This window comes from Suricata suricatta, chromosome 1, assembly GCF_006229205.1.
Source record: "Suricata suricatta isolate VVHF042 chromosome 1, meerkat_22Aug2017_6uvM2_HiC, whole genome shotgun sequence".
NCBI lineage: Eukaryota > Metazoa > Chordata > Mammalia > Carnivora > Herpestidae > Suricata > Suricata suricatta.
In genome coordinates this window covers 131,403,961-131,426,854 of record NC_043700.1, presented here as the reverse complement: position 1 = coordinate 131,426,854, position 22,894 = coordinate 131,403,961, and the positions used below count along the sequence as shown (strand labels likewise).

At 34.5% G+C, this 22,894-nt stretch overlaps 1 protein-coding gene across 3 annotated transcripts in view; it reads left to right on the top strand.

Moving 5' to 3' along the window:
* The window catches only part of CFAP299 (cilia and flagella associated protein 299), a 562,884-nt gene extending 542,654 nt beyond the window's left edge, over nucleotides 1–20,230 (top strand). For 2 of the 3 annotated variants that reach the window (XM_029926049.1, XM_029925982.1), the window contains exons 5-6: nucleotides 2,907–3,036; nucleotides 19,983–20,230. In XM_029926049.1, the coding sequence (XP_029781909.1) occupies nucleotides 2,907–3,036; nucleotides 19,983–20,078 (226 nt within the window). In that variant the 3' untranslated portion in view covers nucleotides 20,079–20,230. The remainder of the gene's footprint in view (nucleotides 1–2,906; nucleotides 3,037–19,982) is intronic. The other variant, XM_029926115.1, reaches the window with a different exon arrangement.
* Nucleotides 20,231–22,894: the final 2,664 nt, after the last annotated feature.

Genomic DNA, 22,894 nt, shown 5'->3' with positions numbered 1-22,894 from the left:
TGATCTTAGGAAACTGTGAAACTCAGAAACCCATCCAATATGTATTTATTCAGTTAATGTGCATCCAGCACCTACCATGTGTCAGGAATGGAGGTATTGGAAGTACAGCAGTAAAAGCACAAACCAAGATCTTTGCTTTCATTTTCTTCCATGTTTAATGGGGATTTCAAATTCAGCATGCCCCAAACTGAACTTTCTCCCTCCCTCCAACTCCTGTGATTTGTTATTTCTCTTGTATTTTATATTTTGGTAAATAATTCTTTCCACTTAGGATTCCAAACCAGAAATCTGAGAGTAATTCATGGCTGCTGTCCTGTTGACATCCTCCTCATAAAATCAAATCCACTTTTTAGTATTCTTCAAATCCTGTCCTTCATCTTCATCTACAAGTACACTTTAGGATCACTTGGGCTCTGCATGTATTTCTGTATCAATTTCATGGGGTTGGTGAAAAGATTAAATGAGATAATATATTAATTGGGTTCCATACTGTACCCAGCACATGGTAATTATTCAATACTAATTATTAAATACTTAGTAAATACTAATTATTAAGTGACTATTTAATACTTATATAAGTCCTTATTAAATACTAATAAATATCAACTCTTAAAATTGGCAAGGGAAATGAAATCTGTTTCCAATCCTTGCCTAGAACAACAAAAGTATTGACAAACAATGTAAATTGCTCATCAAAAGTACCATGTGCTATACAAATTAACTTTTTTTAAGTTTATTATTTATCTTGAGAGATAGAGAGCACAGAAGTATAAAAGGGGGAGGGGAAGAAGGAGAGAAGGAATCCAAAGCAGGCTCTGCACTGTCAGCATGGAGCCCAATGAGAGGCTTGAACCGACAAATGAACCATGAGGTTGTGACATCAGCTGAATGTAAGAGGCTTAACTAACTGAGCCATCCCCAAATTAAGTTTTTAAATAAATGTGTATATATATATGTATATATATATACGTTTCCTGGATTTTAATAAGGCTTTTAATTTGAGATCTGAGCAAGTAGATAGGAATGTGTGATATAAATCATGCCACTCTAAGCACAGCTATGACTCAAACATTTTACTGGGATTATCCGTATCTATATATCTCATAATTATTGAGAGACACATATATGAGATTTAGAATCACACCCATGTCCCCTTTTCCAATTTAGCAATCTTTTAACCAAATAGCCAGTTAGGTGGAGGTCAATTATCTTCTTAATTATGAATTAAAAAGAATTTGAGAATGTAGCTTGGGTGCATAGTCAGATTGACTCCTAATACCTTTACCACTATATTGAATGTGCTGCTGCCTTACCATCATCCTATTGAGGGCTGAGCCTGCCATGATAAACTTCACCTTTGAAGGGCAGCTAAAGTAAGGACACAGAAAGCCATGAATGCTCAGCATCTCTCTTCTATTTACCAATCAAATAGTCGTTCTTGCTCTCTTGGGGAGGAAAGACTGAACAAAGATAGTTAGAAAACCACCGTTCCCAACTCTATGCTTCAGAAACGACGGATATTCCTATGTCTTAGCCATAGGAAATGTATTAGGGGAAGAACGAAAATAGTTCTCATTAATATGCACCTAATGATTATAAATATATGATCAATGTAATGAGTCTTTTCTAAGTATTGAAAAATTTGAGGGTAAACATTACATTTTCAGGTAATAACACAAGAATTAATGCTTCATAAAACACTGTAATTCACAGTGAGTTTAATCAATGAGTAAGGGGAATAATAAAGGGAAAAACAACACAGATACAGGATAATATTAGACGTATGAGAAATATGTTAATATTTGACCTTATTAACATACTATTAGAAATATGTTAATAGGATAAATATGTGAAAATAATATATTGTGAATTCTTATAATTCATCTTAAGTATCATAATATTTTTTGACAAGTAGATATAAAGAAAGGCATGAGAAAAATGGGAAGTTTTCATAGATCAACCAAAAAAATAGGAATTGGATAAAATGCAGGTAATGCTGAATGGTAGAAAAAACATGCATGTGCTTTGAAACACAGATCTGGGTTGAAATATTAGTCCTGTGATATATTAGTTACAGGGCCTTGGCCAGGCCAGCCGACCTCCCCTAGTCTATTTGCCTTTTTTGTGAAATGAGAGCAGCTTCACATGGGTGTTATGATAGAATACATCACATCATGTCTGGCTTGCGGTAACCTCTCAAAATCACATAGTTTCCTCACTCCCCCAGAAAGATATCATTAAAAAAATAAAGCCTGAAAGAAATGAATTAATTTGTTTTGAATGAAAAGAGGTGACTGAGCCTGCCTTTCCTTCCAGTAAACAGTCTCTTAATACCCTGAATACTCTTAAAACTCTGAAGAATCTGAGCTCGAAGAAATACTTCCAGTTTGCATCAATTTCTCCTTGATTTCCTGGGGAATATAATACAAGAATAGGAATCTAGTGCCTCGAGTGTTCAAATGAGAACATTATACAAAATAGTCATAAAATACATATTTAAATTATTTGAGAATAACCCATTCTAATCTCTTCTGCAAGAATTTTATTTATTTTTATTTCTTTCTTTTTGAGGGAGAAAGTGCAAGTGGGGGAGGGGCAGACAGAGAGGGAGAGAGAATCCTAAGCAGACTCCACACTATCAGTGCAGAGCCCAATGTGGGGCTCAATCCCATAAACTGTGAGATCATAACCTGAGCTGAGCTCAAGAATCAGATGCTTAACTAACTGAGCCACCCAGGCCCCCCTCTCTGCAAGAATTTTAATCATGCATGTGTCTTACATGGCTACACAAACTATGATCCAATTCATTTATCCTGAAACTGAATTGCCTCAAATATTTTCTCAAATGTATTTGTCAATTTATTGTATCATACATATAAAATTCTAATAGATATTTATTTTTCTAGCTTTTACAACTGGGACAGTCATATTGCTATTTGGAATTCAACTCCCAATTATCAAGTGATTACTGATAATCCACAAGGCTTACTTTTCAAATACAAAAGAGACAGAAAAATTCTCAATGTAGATCCAAAGGTAAGACTGCTTTTAAATTTACATATCCCTCCAAATTTTGTCACATTTCTTCCATTATTAAAAATAATCTATTAAATATTTGATACTCCTCAGTATTTAAATCTAAAAATAAAAGACTGTTGAACTGTAGAGCATGCATTATTCTTAAAGAAAAAAAAACTTCAAACTTAATAAATTATCAGAAATCAATAAGGAAGAGTTTGGGAGAATTTAAATAGCATTCACAAGTGACAATGCTTCTCCATGCCTACAGCAAAATTGGATCAGGAAGCCAGTGAGCAATTCATTTGCTCTGATCCTGGGGATGTCCATTACTTTTTGCTCTAAATGGAAAGATGAATCATTTACAGAAGGAGGACGCTCACTTCACAAATGTTCCCAGAATTCTAACATCCCTTTATATATATGTGACTATCACTGAAAACAGTATTTCCCTAAGTGCATCCTAAGTGGTAACTTAGAAAATATATCTTATTTGAATATTTTAAAGACATGTCCCACAATATTTTGAATGTGTTCAAGGACAAATATTTACATCTTGTATATTTTCAAAGACTGTGTTTGCATCATGACTTTTAATCATGACTTGTCATATATTTGGGAGTAAAGGTTAAAACTTAAAGTCATTTGGGCTTGACGTGCTTTGTTTTTAACTTTTGGGAAATATGTTACTCATACAACAGCATTAGTCTAAAATCTAAATCAAGAAAAGTATTCCTTCATAGTGAAAGAAATAGGAATTGTATAATATTCCTGGGATGGGGCAAGGATGGACCAATGGGAAATGTGAGTCTGGCTCTAAAACTTTTCCAAGACTTTTTAGAAATTTAAAATAAAAAATAAAATTATTTTTGTTTAATATCTACTTAGTACAATTTTTTGCTCATAAAAAGTGCTCAATAACTATGTGCTAAAAGAATGTATAAATGAAATGCTATAGTAAGAAATGGATTGTTGTCTGCTATCAGATACAGCTCCAAATATCAGAAACCCCAACATAGTGACTTAAACAGAATAGAAGTTTCTTTCTCTCTCATGTGTGTGTCTAGATAGTGTGAGTCCAAAGCTAGAATGTCAGCTACACGAGCTATAGGCAAAGGTAGACCTCATCCTCATGGACCAAAACAGAAATTCAGCCAAAACAACCACATTCCAAACAGAATTCATGGAGGGAGTTTAAAGGGTGCAAAGGACAACATTCCCCCCACCCCGACCTAGTGCCTTTTAAGGAAATTTTCCAAAAGTTACTACACAAAGGTTCACTTATTTTCATTCCATGGCAAGAGCTGAGTCACATGGCTGTATCCATCTATATGGAAGTCTGGGAAATGTAATCTTTATTCAGGTGATCAAACAATTAGCTGAAATCAGAAGTTCTGGAAAAGGGAGAAAAAAGGTTTGGGTAGATAACTAGTGTTTCTGACACAACACTATCTCCTTCAAAAGAACATTTCTCTTTGGGCGCCTGGCTGGCTCAGTAGGAGGAGTATACATTTTTTGGTCTTCATGTTGTGAGTTCAAGCCCCACATGGAGTATAGAGATTACTTAAATAAATAAAATTTAAAAAAAAACACTACTCTTTTTTTTTTTTACCTCAAGCTTTTCATTAGTAAATGAAGGATTGAACCTGAAAATCATTGGGACCATACTTATTATGAATTTATGAATATCAACACACCTCCCTAGCAGTGCCTCTTACCTTATCACAAATGGGTTTCAAAATTGAGGCAAAGTACAGGAAACTTAATAAATTACATTTACAGAGACTTTGAGAGGGATAAAGATATAAAATTATTAATAGCTTCATTAAGATGTGTGAAGTAAATTTTTGAATCAGTTTTGAATGATATCACACGAACTACTTTATAGGTCTGTTTTAACTAACAGCATATACATATTTCAAGAATGTATGTCATGAATTATAGTTTTTATAGTCTTTGTGGAATCATTATTGAATACAAATTTTTACTCAAACATGGTTTAAATAGCCTAACTAAAACAATCATTTCCTAAATAATTAATCATGAGACTTCAAAGATTTAGTCACCAATACATGAAATATAGCATTTTCCTCTTTGAGGGAGGAAGGCTTTGATTATAATATGACTACAATTCAGAAGATTCATGATGAGTCTGAAGGAAAGGTATTTCCAAATCCTGGAGAAAGAACAAGAGTTTAGTTAATTAGTGATGAGAAGAAAGAATTATTCAAAGAAATAATTATAAAAGAATTAGTGGGTGGGACACATGTTAATATTTAGGTACTTATATATTTTTTTATTTTTCTTTTAACTTTATCTTTTGGAAGATAAAAATTAATAGCTGACCTACTGGAAAAGAATGCTGGTTCCAGCATCAATAAACAAAATGCTGTGCCTTACTTTACTATTACCTGACTGCCTGACCTTGAGAAATTCACTTAACTTCTCAGGGTTTTCCAGTTCACAATGGAAGATGTGAGTGGTGGTGTTGCTGCTCCCTGATCTATAGGGTCTCTCTACAGACCCACTTCTCAGATCTTCTGACTCTGCTGGTCCCAGACATACATATGTTCACAGGCAGCCAGTGTGATTTTGCTACAGATGATCGAGGAACTACAATTTGAGAAAAGCTTCTCCATAAAAAGACAATAATCTCAAGAGGTCTGGCACTCTTGTTTTCAGACATAAGGGTTCTCAAACATTTGTTCTCAAAGAAAATGTAACACATATATTTTTATTTTTATGGACTAGATATGAAATTATCATGTACCTCTCCTACATAATAACTTACTCACCTTCAAAGAGCCATGATCCATTTGTACTTTGTGCACCCATACAGCATCTGTTATAGATAGGCCTACAGGAGAATCAAAAACTAAGTTGTCAAGTTTTTTTTAATTTCAAATGGACAATGATAAGAAGATACATTTTTATACTCAATATTGTTATGAATAATTTTATTTGAAATTCTTCCTAAAATAACCATATCTTATAACTCCAAAATGTGCTCTAAAATATTGTAATAACAATACAACTCAAGTCTCTTTTTCCTTTCCTTCAAGTAATCTCCTTGAAATTTTTATGCTTAAAATTTTAAAAGGTCAAGATAATGAAAGGTGGAAACTGTGATAAACAGATGTCTTTCCTTTGCACAAGACAGATGTAGACTCATGAATTCTGAAAAGTGGTTCCCACGAAACATAGTTGTTTGTGAATGGTAACAGTGGAAAAAAGAAAATTGTGCACGTCTTAGAACAAGTAATATGAGTTCATTGGTTAAGAAATTCCAAATGCAATAAGAGTTTGGTTGCATTGAAAACAGGACCACTGGCTTTAACTTCCCTGCAGCTGTATAACATCTGGAACAAATAAAGTTAGTTTCTATTTTTGAGTGAAGAATGCTTGTCTGAGTGATTCACACCCACCAAAATGTTTCCAATGTATTATCTTTAGAAGGATTGAGTGGAAGCACTTTGCACTCCTACATTATCTGAAAAAAAAAAAAATAGGCTTTTTTTTTTTTTTTTTTTTTTTTTTTTTTTTTTTTTTTTTTTTTTTTTTTTTTTTTTTTTTTTTTTTTTTTTTTTGCTTTTAGGAAGCATTAACCATGGGAGAGTTTCTTTGAGTTTTGGAATAACCTAGGTGGTCTAAAACCTCCCTGATCTACTAACGATTATATAGAACAATTAAAAATAAGAAAACAAGTCCTTAATGTCACCAGCTTTTCTCCTCTCCCTTCCTTGATTCACTAAAAATGAGAGCCCATCACCTGGAAAAAATGCCTGGTTAATAGGCACCTAGGAAGCATTTGTGGAATAAATGATTGAATGAGCGATTCCCTCCAAACACACAAAAATAATCCTAGGCTAATTAAAAGTCGAGAAGCAGATTATGTCACTGACACTTGATATAGCAATGATCGTCAGAATGGGAATAACCACCCCATTCTATAGTGATCCAAATAAGTCAGGAAAATAATTGCAGGAATTTGTCAGTGGAAACAGTTCTTGCAGCCGTAACTTTAGGTTTTGTAAAGGTTACATGGAAATCTTAATTTTGGTATGTGTTTTCAAGTTTTCTTGAACAAACCCAGGAATATACAATTTAAACCATCTCAAATTAAGACCGTTGAATTAGAACATGTTTTTGATTTATGAGTAAATTGACTCAAACATGTTTAAATACTTACTCAAAGTCACATAGTTCATTATTAGCGGAAACTAGTAATGGAACTTGAATGTAAATAGTATGAGACATCATAGGGGATGTAAAGATGAGCAAGAGTTCAACCCTTGCCCTTTATTAACGTTATAACATTTTTAGGGAAACAGACATATGAAAAATAATACATGCTTATAAAAAAGATAAGCATAAGGCAGAAAGTGATATCTTGCAAAAAGAGAAATGCTTTGGGAACTTGGTGGAAAAAGAGAAGATTGTTGATCTGGGGTAGGAGCTGGTGGAGAAGGGATGGTAGAGGACAGCGTTGGGGATGATTAGGTGATAATAGAGGAGGTAATCTTTTAACTGGCCTTAAAGAATGATTAGGAGTTGAACTCATAGAGATGGTGAGTCAGGCAATACCAGGAGATAAGGTTGATGGGGGTAAAACAGACAGAGGAAAATCTCAATAGTTAAAATTTGGCTGATGTATTGGCTTGAAGAAAGATTGTCATGGGAATTAAGCATAGAAAGTCTTGAATGCTGCGCTGTTGAGTATCTTGGACGGGACTTGGTAGGAAATGGGGATCACCAAAGCTCTTGTAGGGAAATAACAGGACAAAAGTTATGTTTTAAAAGGAGGAGAATGTGAAGACTAGGGCAGACTAAGGAGGGCAAACTAAGAAAGATGCCAGCATAACAATAATCCAGCTGAAAAGCCAAGAGTAGGGGTCCTGCTGTGGTTAGCAAGTTTCTGAGTTGAAGTTTTAATATTGCAACTATCTGATCATTCAGGCAAAGACAAAACTTAGAGAATGCATATCTGTTTGGAAAAAGTAGCTGAGAAGTCTCACTTCACCCCAACCTTCAGGAAAGAGAGAGAGAGAATATGAACCAGTGCTGGATGAGTTTAGAGAAAAAGATGAGCTTAATAAATATCACCTCCTCGATTTTCCTTCTTTCCTCCATTTTTTAAAAATTCATGTATTCTTTTTGAAAGAGAGAATGTGCAGGGGAGGGGCAGAAAGAAATGGAGAGAGAGAATCCCAAGCAAGCTCTGTGCTGTCAGCACAGAGCCTAATGCAGGGCTTGATATCACAAGCCACGAGACCATGATCTGAGCTGAAATCAAGAGCCAGATGCTGGGGCACCTGGGTGGCTCAGTCGGCTAAGCCTCAGACTTTGGCTCAGGTCAGATCTCACGTTCGTGGGTTCGAGCCCCACGTCAGGCTCTGTGCTGACAGCTAGCTCAGAGCCTGGAGCCTGCTTCCGGTTCTGTGTCTCCTCCTCTCTCTGCCCCTCCCCCTCTCATGCTCTGTCTCTCCCTGTATCAAAAAATAAAATAAAACATTAAAAAAAAAAAAAAAGAGTCAGATGCCTACGTGACTGAGCCACCCAGGCATCCCTTCCATTCATCCTCCTTTTCCTCATCTGATGTTTACTGAGTAACTGCTGGGCACTGTGAGGTATGAAAATGAATCAGGTGGGTTTCTTGCCCTTAAAAGGCTTACAAGTTAATTGATGGGTGGGTGGGAAAATATAATATGCACAGAAATGGCAACCTAGCAAATGAGCTAAGAGGGACAGAAAAAGTTCTAAAGAATTAAGAGGAGGCACAATTTACTTTGGACCTAAGTCATTCAAGAATGAGTTAATGAAAGAGATAGCATCCTAACTGGATCTTGAGGGACGGCTATGGTGAGGACATGAGGATTGGAGTAGACAGGGTATTCTGATAGGAGGGAGCCTTATACCCATGGATGGGGAAGGACCAACCATGGGTTGTCTGGGAAGGGAAAGGACCCCCTTGGGTTAGAGAGGAGATGTAAGCATGGGCCAGCTGTCAGAATCACCAAGGAAATTTTAGAATATATGACATCTGATCTCATCCTCAAAGATTCTAACTTATTGGTCCAAGCGGAAAACTTGGGCATTTAGACTTCTCAGAAGCTCCCCCAGATGATTCTAATGTGCAACCTGGCTTGAGATCAAGGTGAAGGAAGGAGAGTAATAGCAGAGAAGACCTAAGAGAAAATGGAACTCCAAATCCAATAGGGTTTGGGAAGGGGTGTTTGTTTGTTTGTGTACAGTTCAGTGAGAATCTGTACCATTTGAGTCATGACATAGAATCAGAATTTCTAAGTTTGAAAATGATTAAGCCAGTTTTGAAGGGAAGGGATGTTATTTTTCTGCTGGCTAATCTCCCTTACTGTGAAAAAGCAAATCAGTATGAAAAATATGAAATTCCATAGGACAGAGTCTTCGTTGAGTTATTTTTGTTTAATGTCTAAGAAAGTACGCTTGAGTATAGTCACTTGATAAAGGGCTTTTAACAAATAAGCAAACAAAAAACATGTTAAAAGATCTTAGAAATGTGTTTCTTCTATTCAATGTAGGAAATTGGTGAGACAAAAGACATTGTTATAGAATAGACCTTTACGGATCCATCCTGAGTGTCACAGAACTTGGAAGGCACATGCAATGCAAACAGCATATAGACTTAGCAGAATGTACTTATTTTCCCTTTGCACATCAATACTCCTCACTATACAACAGGATGCCCCTAATCCAGACCTGTCCTTTTGAAAATCACAGTTGTTCAACAATAAAAATGTGCTACTTTGGAATGCAAACTACTATCATTAGTACTCCTCATCAGTGCCCAACCCATGATGTCCAACCTCCTTTGATTAGGAGGGATTTCTGTCAATTCAATAAAGCATTTCCCCTTCAACTCTCCGTACACTGACCAATCAGAGCCCTAGACTCCATGTGATTCAAACTCAGTTGATCTGTGGGAAGGCCCAGGAATTCATGCTTTTAAATGTTTCCTCAAGGGATCTTACAGATTAGCTGAATTCCATATCCATTGTTCTGTTGGTTAATGGATAAAGTAGTAATACTTTATGAGCTATTGGTTTCACCTTACAGTATGTCCATAAAGTAACCAAATTTCACTCCTCTAAAACAAGTTTTAATTCAACAGTCTTAATTGTGAGTAGTCTATATTACACATTCCTGAGGCTGCAGACTGAAAGTACAGACCATATACCAAAGACTTCTGGATAACCTCCACGGTAATATGACTGACCACACTAGATGCTTCTGTAGACAAACTGCTCCTATGTTTCCTCACTTAAATGGATCATTACAGAGTGGGTGGTGATGTCCATTCTTGCTATCACTATCTCATCAAGAATCACTTTGTCAGGTATATTTGTCCAGAAACTCAAGTGAAACAATATATGTTTCATAAAGCATAAACTGAAACCTGGGGCAGGAATCCTTTTCTGGTCACTTTGCCATTGTATCTCCAATGAGACCTTATGGTAGATGCTCAGTAAACATCTGTGGAATGAATAAATTAAATATTAAATATTTGCTAAAGAAATGAATAGTAGGGCCAACAATAATCCTGGAAACTTTTGAGGTTAACTTTAAAATATTTTAGGATCTTAGGCACTAGAAACATATGTAGAGCTAGTGCTATTTTTAGCTGAAAATTACCAGAGTAATTGACTCTGGTGCTTTTCCGTCATTAGTAGGTGAATTAAACCTGGGGGTTCTTTGCTGAACTTTGGAGTGGTGACATTGAGTGTCAGGGCAGTGGTGATATGTTACACCCATGGTTGAACAAGAAAAGTATTTTTATTATTTTTTGAAGTAAATATATGGTCATCGTGGTATGTTAATGTTGATACAAAAGAAAAAGACAAATTCTACTTTCTTTTTCTATGAGCCAAATAATATCTAGATGAACAAAGTTTAAAATTAAAAATAACTTCTCCAATAGAAACATGTTTTCATTTGGTCAATCTAGAGGAGGATTATAGTGGTATTTAATCACAGCTCTGCCCTGTTCTGCTCCTCCCAGCAACACCCACCCAAGTATTTGCTACTATTACTAGGAAAGGTGTTAATTGCCTCCTTAATGCTCCCGCCCAGTTCACTGACTATATTAAAATCAGAAGGAGCCTGTCACAGTATTGAAATTGCTTCTCTCAAAATGGAGGCCCATAACATTTCTATAGACTTTCTGCTGATGATTCGAATTTAATTTCTTGAGGCTCCACCCTCCTAGTGAAGGTCGGAAATTTTAAATCTGTCTTTTTACAGAGTTCAGGTATATTTCCTATTGGACATTTAAGGAAAACAAATAAGCAACCAACCCATACTGAATAGAATATGTTTCAGCAAAGATATGGTTTCTCCAAAGTCTCCAACAGTGTTCCCTCAAATCCCATGCAAACTTGAATTAATGGGGCAAGGGACACTGAATTACCAACACCACTCTTCTGGTTCCTAGATTTTTCTCCAAGCCCTCTTGTAAATGTTCCTTTTTAACGGTGGCACAGGCACAGTTATTAAGTAAAGCTGAGGCCTTGCCAACTTTCTGGTTTTGCTGCGCAAATTACTGAATGTTTGGTTGATTATAACCCTAAAACATTCACATACTAAGAAGCTTTTAAACATTTTCTCCCCTGGGCAATCACCTGGTATACCTGAACTGAAAGTCCACCACATATAAATTAAGTATTTACTCAACAAACTGCTGCTAAAATCAATGGCCTTGAGGAATACATTAAAAATTACATAACAGAACTCAGCTTTTATGAATTAAAACTCCTAAAGCCTAAATGCTATGCCCTCCTCTTGACCTGAAAAGCTGATTTTAATTTTATACACAGTATTACAGAACAACCCCTAGAGATAAGCATGTTGTTAAGTGTCCAATGTATGAACTCATATATGAAGTGTAGTGCAAGAAAGGTGAGCTAGAGGAAAGCAAAAGGTTAAATATAAAAATCTGAATTACTGTTTGTATATTAGTGCTTAGTAATAAAAAGTATAAATGATAACACTTTTGAGTTGAATATCTGCAATGAAAAGTACATATCCCAAAAAAACATACATGACAAAGAAAAAAAAATGCTGCTTTAAGCTTCTAACTAGAAGGCCGGCCTAATCAAACAATATACCAAAGGTATAGGGGTGCCTGGGTGGCTCAGTCAGTTAAATGTCTGACTTCAGCTCAGGCCATGATCTCATGGTCCGTGGGTTTAAGTCCCACGTTGGGTTCTGTGCTGATAGCTCAGAGCCTGGAGCCTGCTTCAGATTCTGTGTCTCCCTATCTCTCTGCACCTCCCCCACTCACTCTCTATCTCTCTCTCTCAAAATAAAATATTGACATAAAAAGAATTTTAAAAAAATATACCAAAAGTGTAATAAGACCAACAAGGAAGTGAAAAAAGAGAAATTTAAACAAAAGAGATTTAGTCTCAATTTATGCTCACTTTTTTGCAAAATTTATTGTCACAGATTAGAACGAGACATCTCAGAAAGAGTGCAAGGTTAGGTTCCTGGCTGAATGAAATGAATAAATAAGAACAAAAGAATTGTTTCCACTGTGATTTCAAAGACCTGATAGCTAATGACAAAGAAACAGACACCAGAAAACCCATGAGTCAGGCATGGAGTCATTGCAGGTGCAAAACCACAGTTAAGGGATTATTTCTAATTCAAAGGGAGCATGATTTCTTTTGGGTCTCAACAGTTGAGCCAGTAGCCAATTCCCATGGCTCCTTCCTAACCATTCTCCACCCCAGCAGATACTTAAGAGTTTCTGAGGCAATGAAATCCCAAAGCAGAGTGAGAGATGTTGAAATTTATTGGAACATGGAACACAATAGCATGAGTGGTGATCAAGGCCATTGGCAAGAGTGGAAAATCTTATGTTGATGACTTCTCAATTATTTTTGCTGGCTGGGATATCTCAGCATAAAGCACAATCAAATGGTAGCCCCAACTTGGTACCCCAGAAATTACCTCTCAAGCACATGAGACTGCTCCTGAGGATAGGTTCTTAATCTTTTGGGGAAAACAACTTATTTTAAAAGTCTGATAAATTTCATGGATTTGCTAAAAAAGAATGCACATATGGTCATACACCCCAAGTAGTATAATAATAGTTTAGGATACTGAAAGACCTGCGTAAGTCTCTTAATGAATTCCACTTAAAAATTGAAGACCTAAGCACTCTCTAGAATATGTGGAAGCAGTTGGAAGGGGCTGGTAGAATAAGAAAGTGAGTAGGAAAGGGTCCAGAATAACAACCAGGACTCAAGCAGGGAAAGGCTGTGTAAGAGGGGCCTAAATAGGAAAAATGATTTGGACTTAAATAGGTCTTATCAGTTTTGTGATTAGGGCAAACTGCTTAATCTCTCTGAGCACTTTTATATCTCTATTTTCTCATCTGTAAAATCCATAAAAACAACCGTTTCACAAAAGGTTGTCATGAATATTAAATAAGAAAATGTGTTTAATGTGCCACGGAATTGGTGCTCAGTGAATGAATATTGCTTCGTTGTGTATCAACTTAGAAACAGTGGAAATCCTAAAAAAATATCATTTTTCCACACAAAAGTTAAAAGCTGGAAATAATCTATATGCCCATGACTGGGTAATGGTTACATAAATTAAGATACATCAACTCAGTGAAATAATATACATCAGACTTAAAAAAGAATAAAGTTGTATTTAGTGAGGTTGATATACTAGTATGAGTAAATATTCAAGATACATTAAGGGGGAAAAAGCTGTAAACCAATGTAAATAATATTCTATCCTATGAAGTAGTCATAATTTACATAGGAATTTCCCATTTATGGACATTTAGGTTGGTTCTGTTTGTCTCTCCAAGTTTAAATAACAACTGTCTATAATCAAGTTTCTCATTTAATCATTAAGATGGATTCTTAAATTGGAAAATGCTTAGTAAAAAGGTAGATATATATAGTAAAACCTTATAGAAATATTGTCAAATTACTTTGCAGTTAGACAATATCAATTTACTAAACTATTGAAGGCTGACCATTCACCATGCCCTATTTATTTTTAAACTTGTTAGTTTTATAGTTCTGATTTATTTGGAGTCATTTTAATTTTCTTCTTTATTTTTATTAGGGATGAATATTTTCATATGCATGTTAGCATATTGTATTCTGTAATTTTTATTGTCCTCTACACACTTTTATGTAGAGTTTTAGTACGGTTTTTTAAATTGAATTTTAAGTATTCTATATGTAAAAGGTAGGAAACCTTTGGCTATCATACTTTTTAGTGACATATTACACTTTATTTATCTATTTTTTAACTTATTATTTTTTTACTTTTATATAGTTCAAACTATTAATTTCTCTCTTCTGTGTTTCTATATTTTAAACGATTCCTATATAAAGATTGGGACAAATATGGACCTTATATTTCCTTCTAGATTAGTTTATGTTTTCCTTGATATGTTTTTTAAATCTTTAATTTTTCTAGGATTATATGGAGTAAGATCAGAGTCTTTTTACTTTGTTCCATCAAGCATTATTTTTCAGTAATTTATACTTGTTGCTCTTATCCCAGTAACTTGTTTTACTTATATTTTATATTTGACTCGGAGTCCCATCTCTCTTGGGAACTAGTAGGTAGAAAACTTTTAGCAGCTCCTTACAGTGCTGTGAATTTGAAGTAGGAGTTTTCTAAGTACTGAATTTTCTCAACCAACAGCATCATTTGCTGTTGTATATGTAAGATTGTTTTTAGAACTCGTATTATCTACTGTTAAGGAATAATTTTTAAAAGAAGGTAGAATCGTGATTTTCATGTAGACATAAAGTGAACATATGTCAAAGATTTTTAACTCATTAATTAATGGGGGCCAGTAAAATGTTATGATTGGTTTGGAGAATAATTCAAAGGGCAGTGATGTAAAAAGAAAATAAGAAATTCTGAAATGAATTTACAAATAGATGCAAAAATGCTCTGTCAAAATCAATGCAAAACTCAGCTGCATTCTACAGAACACTACTTTGCATTTATATGAACATGAATTACTTGCATTATTATCAGATTTCTACAACTAACATAATTGTAATATCAGTTAAAGATAAGAAAACCTACGTGAATTTGTTTTTTGCCCATTTCGGAGTCTCTCATAATTTTTTCTGATGGTCTCCTTTCCTCTTTTTAGCATAATAAATTCAAAGAATGATTATTCTTGTAAAGTAAAGCTGGTGCCATTAGATTTGACTGGTTGTTTATATATATGCAGTAAAAGTGTTATTTTACCATAGAGGACACCGTAAGTTTCCTTTGTAAACTCTAAAACTCCCTGCATCCCTGCCGAGCATGGCAGCGGAGGGTCCCCAGCGCCTGGCTCTGTTAGCTCGGCCTCTGACGTTACCTGCTTCGCCAGGGCCATGGGCACTGTCTTGCCCAGCTAGTTCAAGCAGCGGTTAGTCTGGTCCCTCCGTCCCTCCTCCGCTTTTCTATCACTTTGTGGGAAACGAGGGTTCAAAAAAAAAAAAAAATCGCGCTCAGAGCCCCCCTACCCGGGGGGCTTTTTGAACAAACACTAAATTAAATTGTATTTGGAAGTTTTCATATGGAATCTCAAATTGGATTTTTAAAACCCTCTGTTATTTGTTGCCCTGAGGCTAGGAAACCAAGCCCAAGAAATGCTCTCCACCTTATTTCACCTGAAATACCTATAAATTTGGGTAAATTCCTATTTTCTCAAGGTCCCCCAAAATACTAAGTTTACATCTATTTAATATATAATATTCTTGGACTTTCTAAGCCAATGCTTTGTAGGCATTGCCGGCATAAGTAAAGTCAAACTTGATCTCTGAAGAATAGCTGTTCCTACCTGAATAAGTGAGCATTGTTTTCAAATCTGGCATTCCAAGCAAAGCCTTGGTTTTTCCATTTATACAATTATACCCTGATAAAAAAAAAAATTTAACAGCTTCTTATCGAACCTATGCAAATAGCTAAATGGTCATGGAAAGTAAGTATAAAGTAGGGGAAAGTTTGGTTTGATTTTTTCTATACTTAGAATCCAATGAAGGGAAAGCAAAAATTAGAAAAAAAAATTGTCAGAAGATATTCAGACATTGATTAAGATAGTATCAGGGTGCTAAAGAAAGAATACTGTATTATACATTTAATTAAATAAGCATTTAAAATAATAAAACATTTTAAATAAATATGGACATTAACATGATTGTAAAGACCTTTATTTTTTATAAGTGAGGAATCTTTGTTCTTTGCTCTTTTATTTCTTTTTTTCTTAATCAAGAATGTAATAAATTCAATATAAAGCACAGAAAAATATTCCTATAAGACACAGAATATTTGCTACCTAGACAGATTATACAGAAGGTCAAAAACCAAAAATCTTTTGAATAGTAGACAAAGGAATGAACCAGTAAGTAAAGCAAGTGAGCCATCAAGATGGGGCAAGAAATACTAAAATTTTCATACATTTCATCACTGCTTTTCAAACTCAAGGACTGTAAACCAAGGCAAGTAAAGTTTCCCTCCAAATTTTCCCTTTATTTTGCTCTTTCTATCACAGCAATTGTCAGGGTATCCAGTAGCTCGAAATAACTTTTACATTAATATTAAGATGTTATTTCTGTTAACATTTTAATTTACATTCATCATTGCCTTCGTCAAATGAGTCAGTATTTTAAAATTTCTCAATTTTAGCTTCCATTATGGTCAATAATGACAGTTATAACTCACATAAAAGTTCTTTGGAGTCCTCAGTAAATCTCAAGATTGTAGAGGGGTTCTGAAGAGGAGCAGAAAAAAAAAAGCCTGAAAAACCCTACTGTATATATTTATACATTGTCTATGTATATCTAAAATCACTACTATAAAACCTCCACTGTAAGGCAATACTACTTTCTCTTTGGAATACAAAAGCCCATAGACAATGACATTAGTCTTTCCCTGTTACTTAGTGTAATCTCAACCATTCACATGAATTGAAACTTTTAGTCAAAATAACTTCTTTTTCTTTTGTTGTTGTTATTCATATCAGCTTTATTTGTTGGGGTGTTTTTGAAAGGAAATAATGAAACTATGTATTTGTCAATGGCAGTATGTGTATGTAGAGTATCTTTTTTAATTTAAATTCAAATTAGTTAATATTATAGTGTAAAGTAACTCTTATTTCATAGAGAAAACTAGAGGTAGAAAATTAACAAAGGTCTGTCTTCCGAAAGCATTTTAACAGAAAGCCAAGTTTATGTTGCAACATTTTTAAAGTGACAAAATGGGAATGTTTCATAGGATATAAGCAAAAGTATATAAATTTAAAATGATGCCTAATAATTAAGCATTACATGTTCAATATTCTATCTTAGAAATTATCTACATATCAAATGAATATTCATTATATAATTCAGCTTAATAGCAGTGTAAGGCTTTATGTTACCTAAAGATCTTGAAAATTATTTTCTAGCTGACAAACTAAAAATAAAACCTAATTACCATTGAAATAAAGTTATCAGAATAATGATTTTGTTGGATACAAATTTACATTTTTCATTATCTTAAATATTATGTAGGAATAATGTTAGCTTCTTTGATCAGTATTCCTGAATAAATTTAAGAAAAGCAAACCCAGGCAGAATAGAATGTATGCTTATATTATACCCAACACTGATAAATCAGACTATGAGATGTTTTTATTCAACCAAAATCATTACACTAGTTGATTTGCCAAAAATTTACCGGAACTATATGAACTTAAATGTCCAAAACATTTCTGAGTTTCTATAAGAATAACCTTTTAAGTATAGCATATATCAAGTATTAAAACAGATTTCCTCACTTTCCACTTTCCTGGAATTTTAAAGGTTAGGGACAGGTCAAAAGTAAACACACAAAAAATTATAAGTGCATATATCAAAAAGTTGTTTCCTTTCCTGATGAGCACTAAATTCTTAATTTGAGCTCAAAATACACAAGTAGACAAAGAAAATAAAATACTAATAAATCAGATTCTCTGTTGTCTTACATCTAAGAAAGAATAAATCTCTATAATCTATTACTCCATTTACAGAGATCACAAAATTTTGGCCTCACAACCCAATTCTGAATCATTACTGTCACCAGTGGGGAATAATTTATTGATTGTAAATGTTTCAAAAACAAAAACAAAACACAAAAGCAGTAAAATGGAAAATATGTAAAGAAACAGAGGATCAGCAAAGTGAAAGTTCTGTTACAAAAGAGAATTTACCTCCTGGAGCCAAGAAATGCCACACCTTGTGTCACTTCTCAGGTACAGCACTCCTCCAACAATACGGTTCCTCAGCCATCAGGTGAATCCACCAGGCATTGGAGTTTCAACGATAATTGTTTCCAAGATAATTTTTCTTAAAAGGAGATAATTAGGTTCTCATACAGATATGAAATTAATGTGCCAACTATTTTATTCAATTGACTAATTACAGAGGGAACCAATAAGAAATTACAAACAGTTTGGAGGAGAATTCTAAGAGCAAAACATATATAGGAAATAAGAAAAACTAAAGTTAATTTACAAATAGATGCAAAGTAGGACTGAATACAGGGCAACAATTAATTAAAATCTACTGAGTATGATTAATTTGCATCTTTTTAGACAAGAATATTTTGCATTATTATCAAGTTTTCCACATCATCAAGAGTTGTAAGATAACACAAAAAATAATGAAAGGCAGAAAAAACTTGGCTGGGTGAATCACTTAGGACACTCACTGTTTTTGTTGGCCCATTTCAGTCCTTTCAGTTTTACTGATTCTACTTAATAAGAGATGGGTCCACTGGTCCTCCATTAGGTTTCTCCTGTTTTCCTATTAGACCTATGAGTGCAAACATATGGTTTCTGTCCTTCTCTGCCTGGCTTACTTCGCTTAGCATGACACCCTCAAGGTCCATCCACTAGCCAGGGGGAGCAGAGGAGGGAGAGAGAGTTGGGGAGAGAGAGGGATGCAAAACTTGAGAGACTATTGAATGCTGAAAATGAACTGAGAGTTGAAGGGGAAGGTGAGGGGGGAAAAGAGGTGGTCATGATGGTGGAGGGCACTTAAGGGGAAGAGCACTGGGTGTTGTATGGAAAACAATTTGACAATAAAATATTATGGAAAAAAAAGAGACAGGCCCAATATATTGTCTCGCTAGCACGTAGTACCGTGAGGACAAGGCAGGACCAAAGCCTTCCTCCAGTCCCACATCTAAATGTCTTATCATCTCTTCCTATAAGAAGAAGAAAGAGCAAGTAACGTCATTCTTTTGTGCATCGAATAATATTCTCTAATTGTAGATATTACCAACTCTTTTACAATCTCTCTCTTCTCTCTTGTCAATACCACATTAGTGAATATTCATTCCCACAGGAGCCCTGTAGAAGCCTGACTATCAGACTATCCTAAATAAAGGTAAAAGGAGCAAATCTTTTTTCACAGATTATAATTTGACAGCGGGGAGGGGATGGAAAGCAGTGCAAATAGTTTTTAAAACGAGCAGAAGCTTTTCATTAAACCCACTACAGTCAGGTACTTCCACTAGTCCAAATCAGTTCCAAACTTGAGTTCATTTTTATTGGAAAGACTTAAAATTAGAATAGGATTCTTTTAGATTTATTAAACTGTGATCATATGTGTTTACAAAGTCCTTAATTGGAAATTCTGCAGAGTTAGTGAACCAAGGGGTTTAGTAGAGTCTAGACAACCATGAGCCTTGGACCCTGTTTTGACCCTAGATATTTTCAGCAATGTCACAGCCTAGGGCCTCAAAGCTTCTGATTGGAATTATTACTACTCTCAAGCAAAAGAATCTGAGAGGAAACATGAAGATGTCTCCATGGCCATAGCATTTTTTGTTCTGTTTACTATAACATTGAAGCAAGAAGAATATTCATTTAATGCCCATCATTTGTATGGACTGGAATGATTAACAATGTGATTTATGTATTTCAGGTTCCCCCAGGTGACAACTCTACTAGAATCCCTATCCAGACAGACCTCTACATGCAAGCTGTCATTTTTGACCACGTTTCCAGAAGAAAGACTTAACTACCAATATCTTAGATGGTCCCACTAATGGGCTTGCTAAATTTAAATGAATGCTGTAACCAGAAGCAAATTAGAATAATGAAGGAGTCCTGTAGCTGGAAGGCAAATTGGAATAATAAAAGCTGATAAAGAAATTAGAAAGAAAACCATAATCTTGACTGTGTGGTACAGATCTTAATCTGATTTGAGGTTGTTGTTGTTTTTCTTAATTTTTCACCCTCAGTGCTGAAGCTGACTGCAACAGTTCATGGGAGAAAATCTTCTTGCTACTTTAAAGACATAGTAATTAGTGGCTATTTTGTAGCACAGATTTTCCAAAACAAAAATGTTCCAGGTCCTACTGTTGCTAAATATAGTGGACCAAAACCCATACCATGTGGCAGTGCTGTCTACTAAATTTGTTGAATATCAATAAGAGGTCTGAAATTGAAGAACAAGAGCAAAATATATAAATACAAGGTTTTCAATAGACTTAAATGAGTAAATAAAATCTGAAAAGTCCCATGAGATGATGTATAAAATAAATGAAGTGTTTGATATGTTTATGAACCCCATAACAATGAAATCTAAGAGAAACCAAAAGATTTTAGAGAAGTGAAATTTCATTAGAGAAAAATATGTTTTCATAATGGACCTCTGCAGGTGGCTTTTGTGCAGAAAAGATATTATTCAGAGGTCACTTGTGGTTTAATGATTAATATTAGGTTCTTCCTCTTCTTTCCATTCTCTTCCTTTTCTAAACAACCTGGTACTGCGGCAATTGGCTGGGCCAAGCAAGGTAGAAGTCTGCTCAGTTGTGTGGAAACGGGAAAGACCTGAGCAGGGTATCAGAGTTCCAATGGGGTGAACAAGGTGTATTCAGGGGGGAAGAGATGGCCTGGCATGAGACGGCAGACACCACTCAGGATGAGTAGAGTGGTGTTAAATTAGAATTGGATATATTCGTGTGATCTCATCATTTTCAGTATATACAACAGCTACTGAATATATGTTAATGTTTCACTCATACATCTTCCCTCACTCTGTTCAAAGAGAGGGCCTTAAAGAAGCAACACCCTATATCATATCCAGATCTTAGGTTGTCACCACCATTTTCTACTGAAAGGAAACGGATACTTGGGAGAATGACTGATTCTTGGGCTGAGACAGGGAAAATACACAGGTTAGAATGTCTTGCGCCAGAAAACAAAGAAGTTCTTGAAAAATGAAGGGGATTTGTTAAAAGGATAATGAATCCACCTTGGAAAAGTTTCCATTGACCAAACCTGAGAAAGGTTGGGCATAAAAATAAATAATGAAAACAACAGGCAGAAAGTAGGAAACTATGAGCCCATAGAGATCCACAGAAAAAGATAAACACAAAGTTTGATGAGGAACAGGATATTTGCATAGTATCTCCCACAAAATATGTATTAGTTGTAGAGGGAATAATGGAAAAGCCCAGAAGACACCACTTTCAACAAGTGATCAAAAAGAATGTCTAGTAATGAAGCAAACTGAATTTGTTCCCCACCAGATAATATGAACACAGGAACTCATCATCACGTTTGTAATAATCCTGCCAAATTTACATAACCTGAATAAATCAAGAGAAAATTCAGAAAAAATCTGTGGACATTATGCAAAATAACTGGACTGAGATCTTGAAAGAGTCAAGTTCTTGAAAATAGAAGACTGAGAAACGGTCTCAGATTGAAGGAGACTATAGACATGATCATCAAATGCAACCCATCATTTTGAGTTATATTCTTATCCTATAAAGGGGATTTAGGGACACTTGGTGAAATTTGAATGGTTTCTGAAGATGAGATGGTAGTAATGTTTGATGATTATGTTGTGGTTATATGAGAAAATGTCCTTGATTGTGGAAAATTACACTAAAGCATTTGGTAGTCCAGGGGCATCATGTCAGCAAATTGTTTATAAATATTTCAGGAGGAAAAAGGTCTTTTTGCTGTACTTGCAATTTCTGTAATTCTGAGGTTATTTTGAAATAAAATAAGTATTTGATTTATAAATTCAAAGCTCTAGTTACTTATATTCTAAGTATTTGTATAAATTTTATTGTTCTATCTATAGACAATGAAATTTTTTACTATCATTTTGTGAGTTCTTTTATAGTTTAATTAACTAAATTTCCTTAAATATTTTTTTTAATTTTTAATAAAGTTTCTTTTTTTAAGTTTTTATTTTATTTTATTTTATTTTTTCCCATAATATTTTATTGTCAAATTTCCTTAAATATTTTAAAGTTTATTTGTGATCTTCATTAAATTCAATTTTCTAGTTATTTTAAAACTTTAGCAAATAAGCCCTCATAATATTTACATAACTCTTATAAGTTTAATAATTTAAATGTATAAATATAATCTCATGTTCTCTTAAAAGTTTCAGTATGGTTTGTAAATTTATAAAGCCTAATTGATAATCATGTCTAAATTAATTATTCAAATGTCACAGTTTAAATTGGAAGAGTACATGTCAGTGTTTCATAAATGTTTTAACTATTTTAAATATTTTAAGTATGGGTATTTATAAATATTTAAGATACTTAGTATATTTATAGACCATTCCTATCATTAATCCCAAGGTCTAAGATTCTAAAAAAATGATTATTTCATCACAAGTACTTTTTTACATGAGGTTCTGAACTGAATTTACTGCTAGTAATTACGGAATGGAGATTTGAGCTGGATTATGGGATGAGTTCATTTGCTGGGGCGGCCTTAACACAATTTCAGAGACTGAGTGGCTGAAATGACAGGAATTTTGTTTTCTGAAATTTCCAGAGACTGGAACCAAGATCAAGGTGTCAG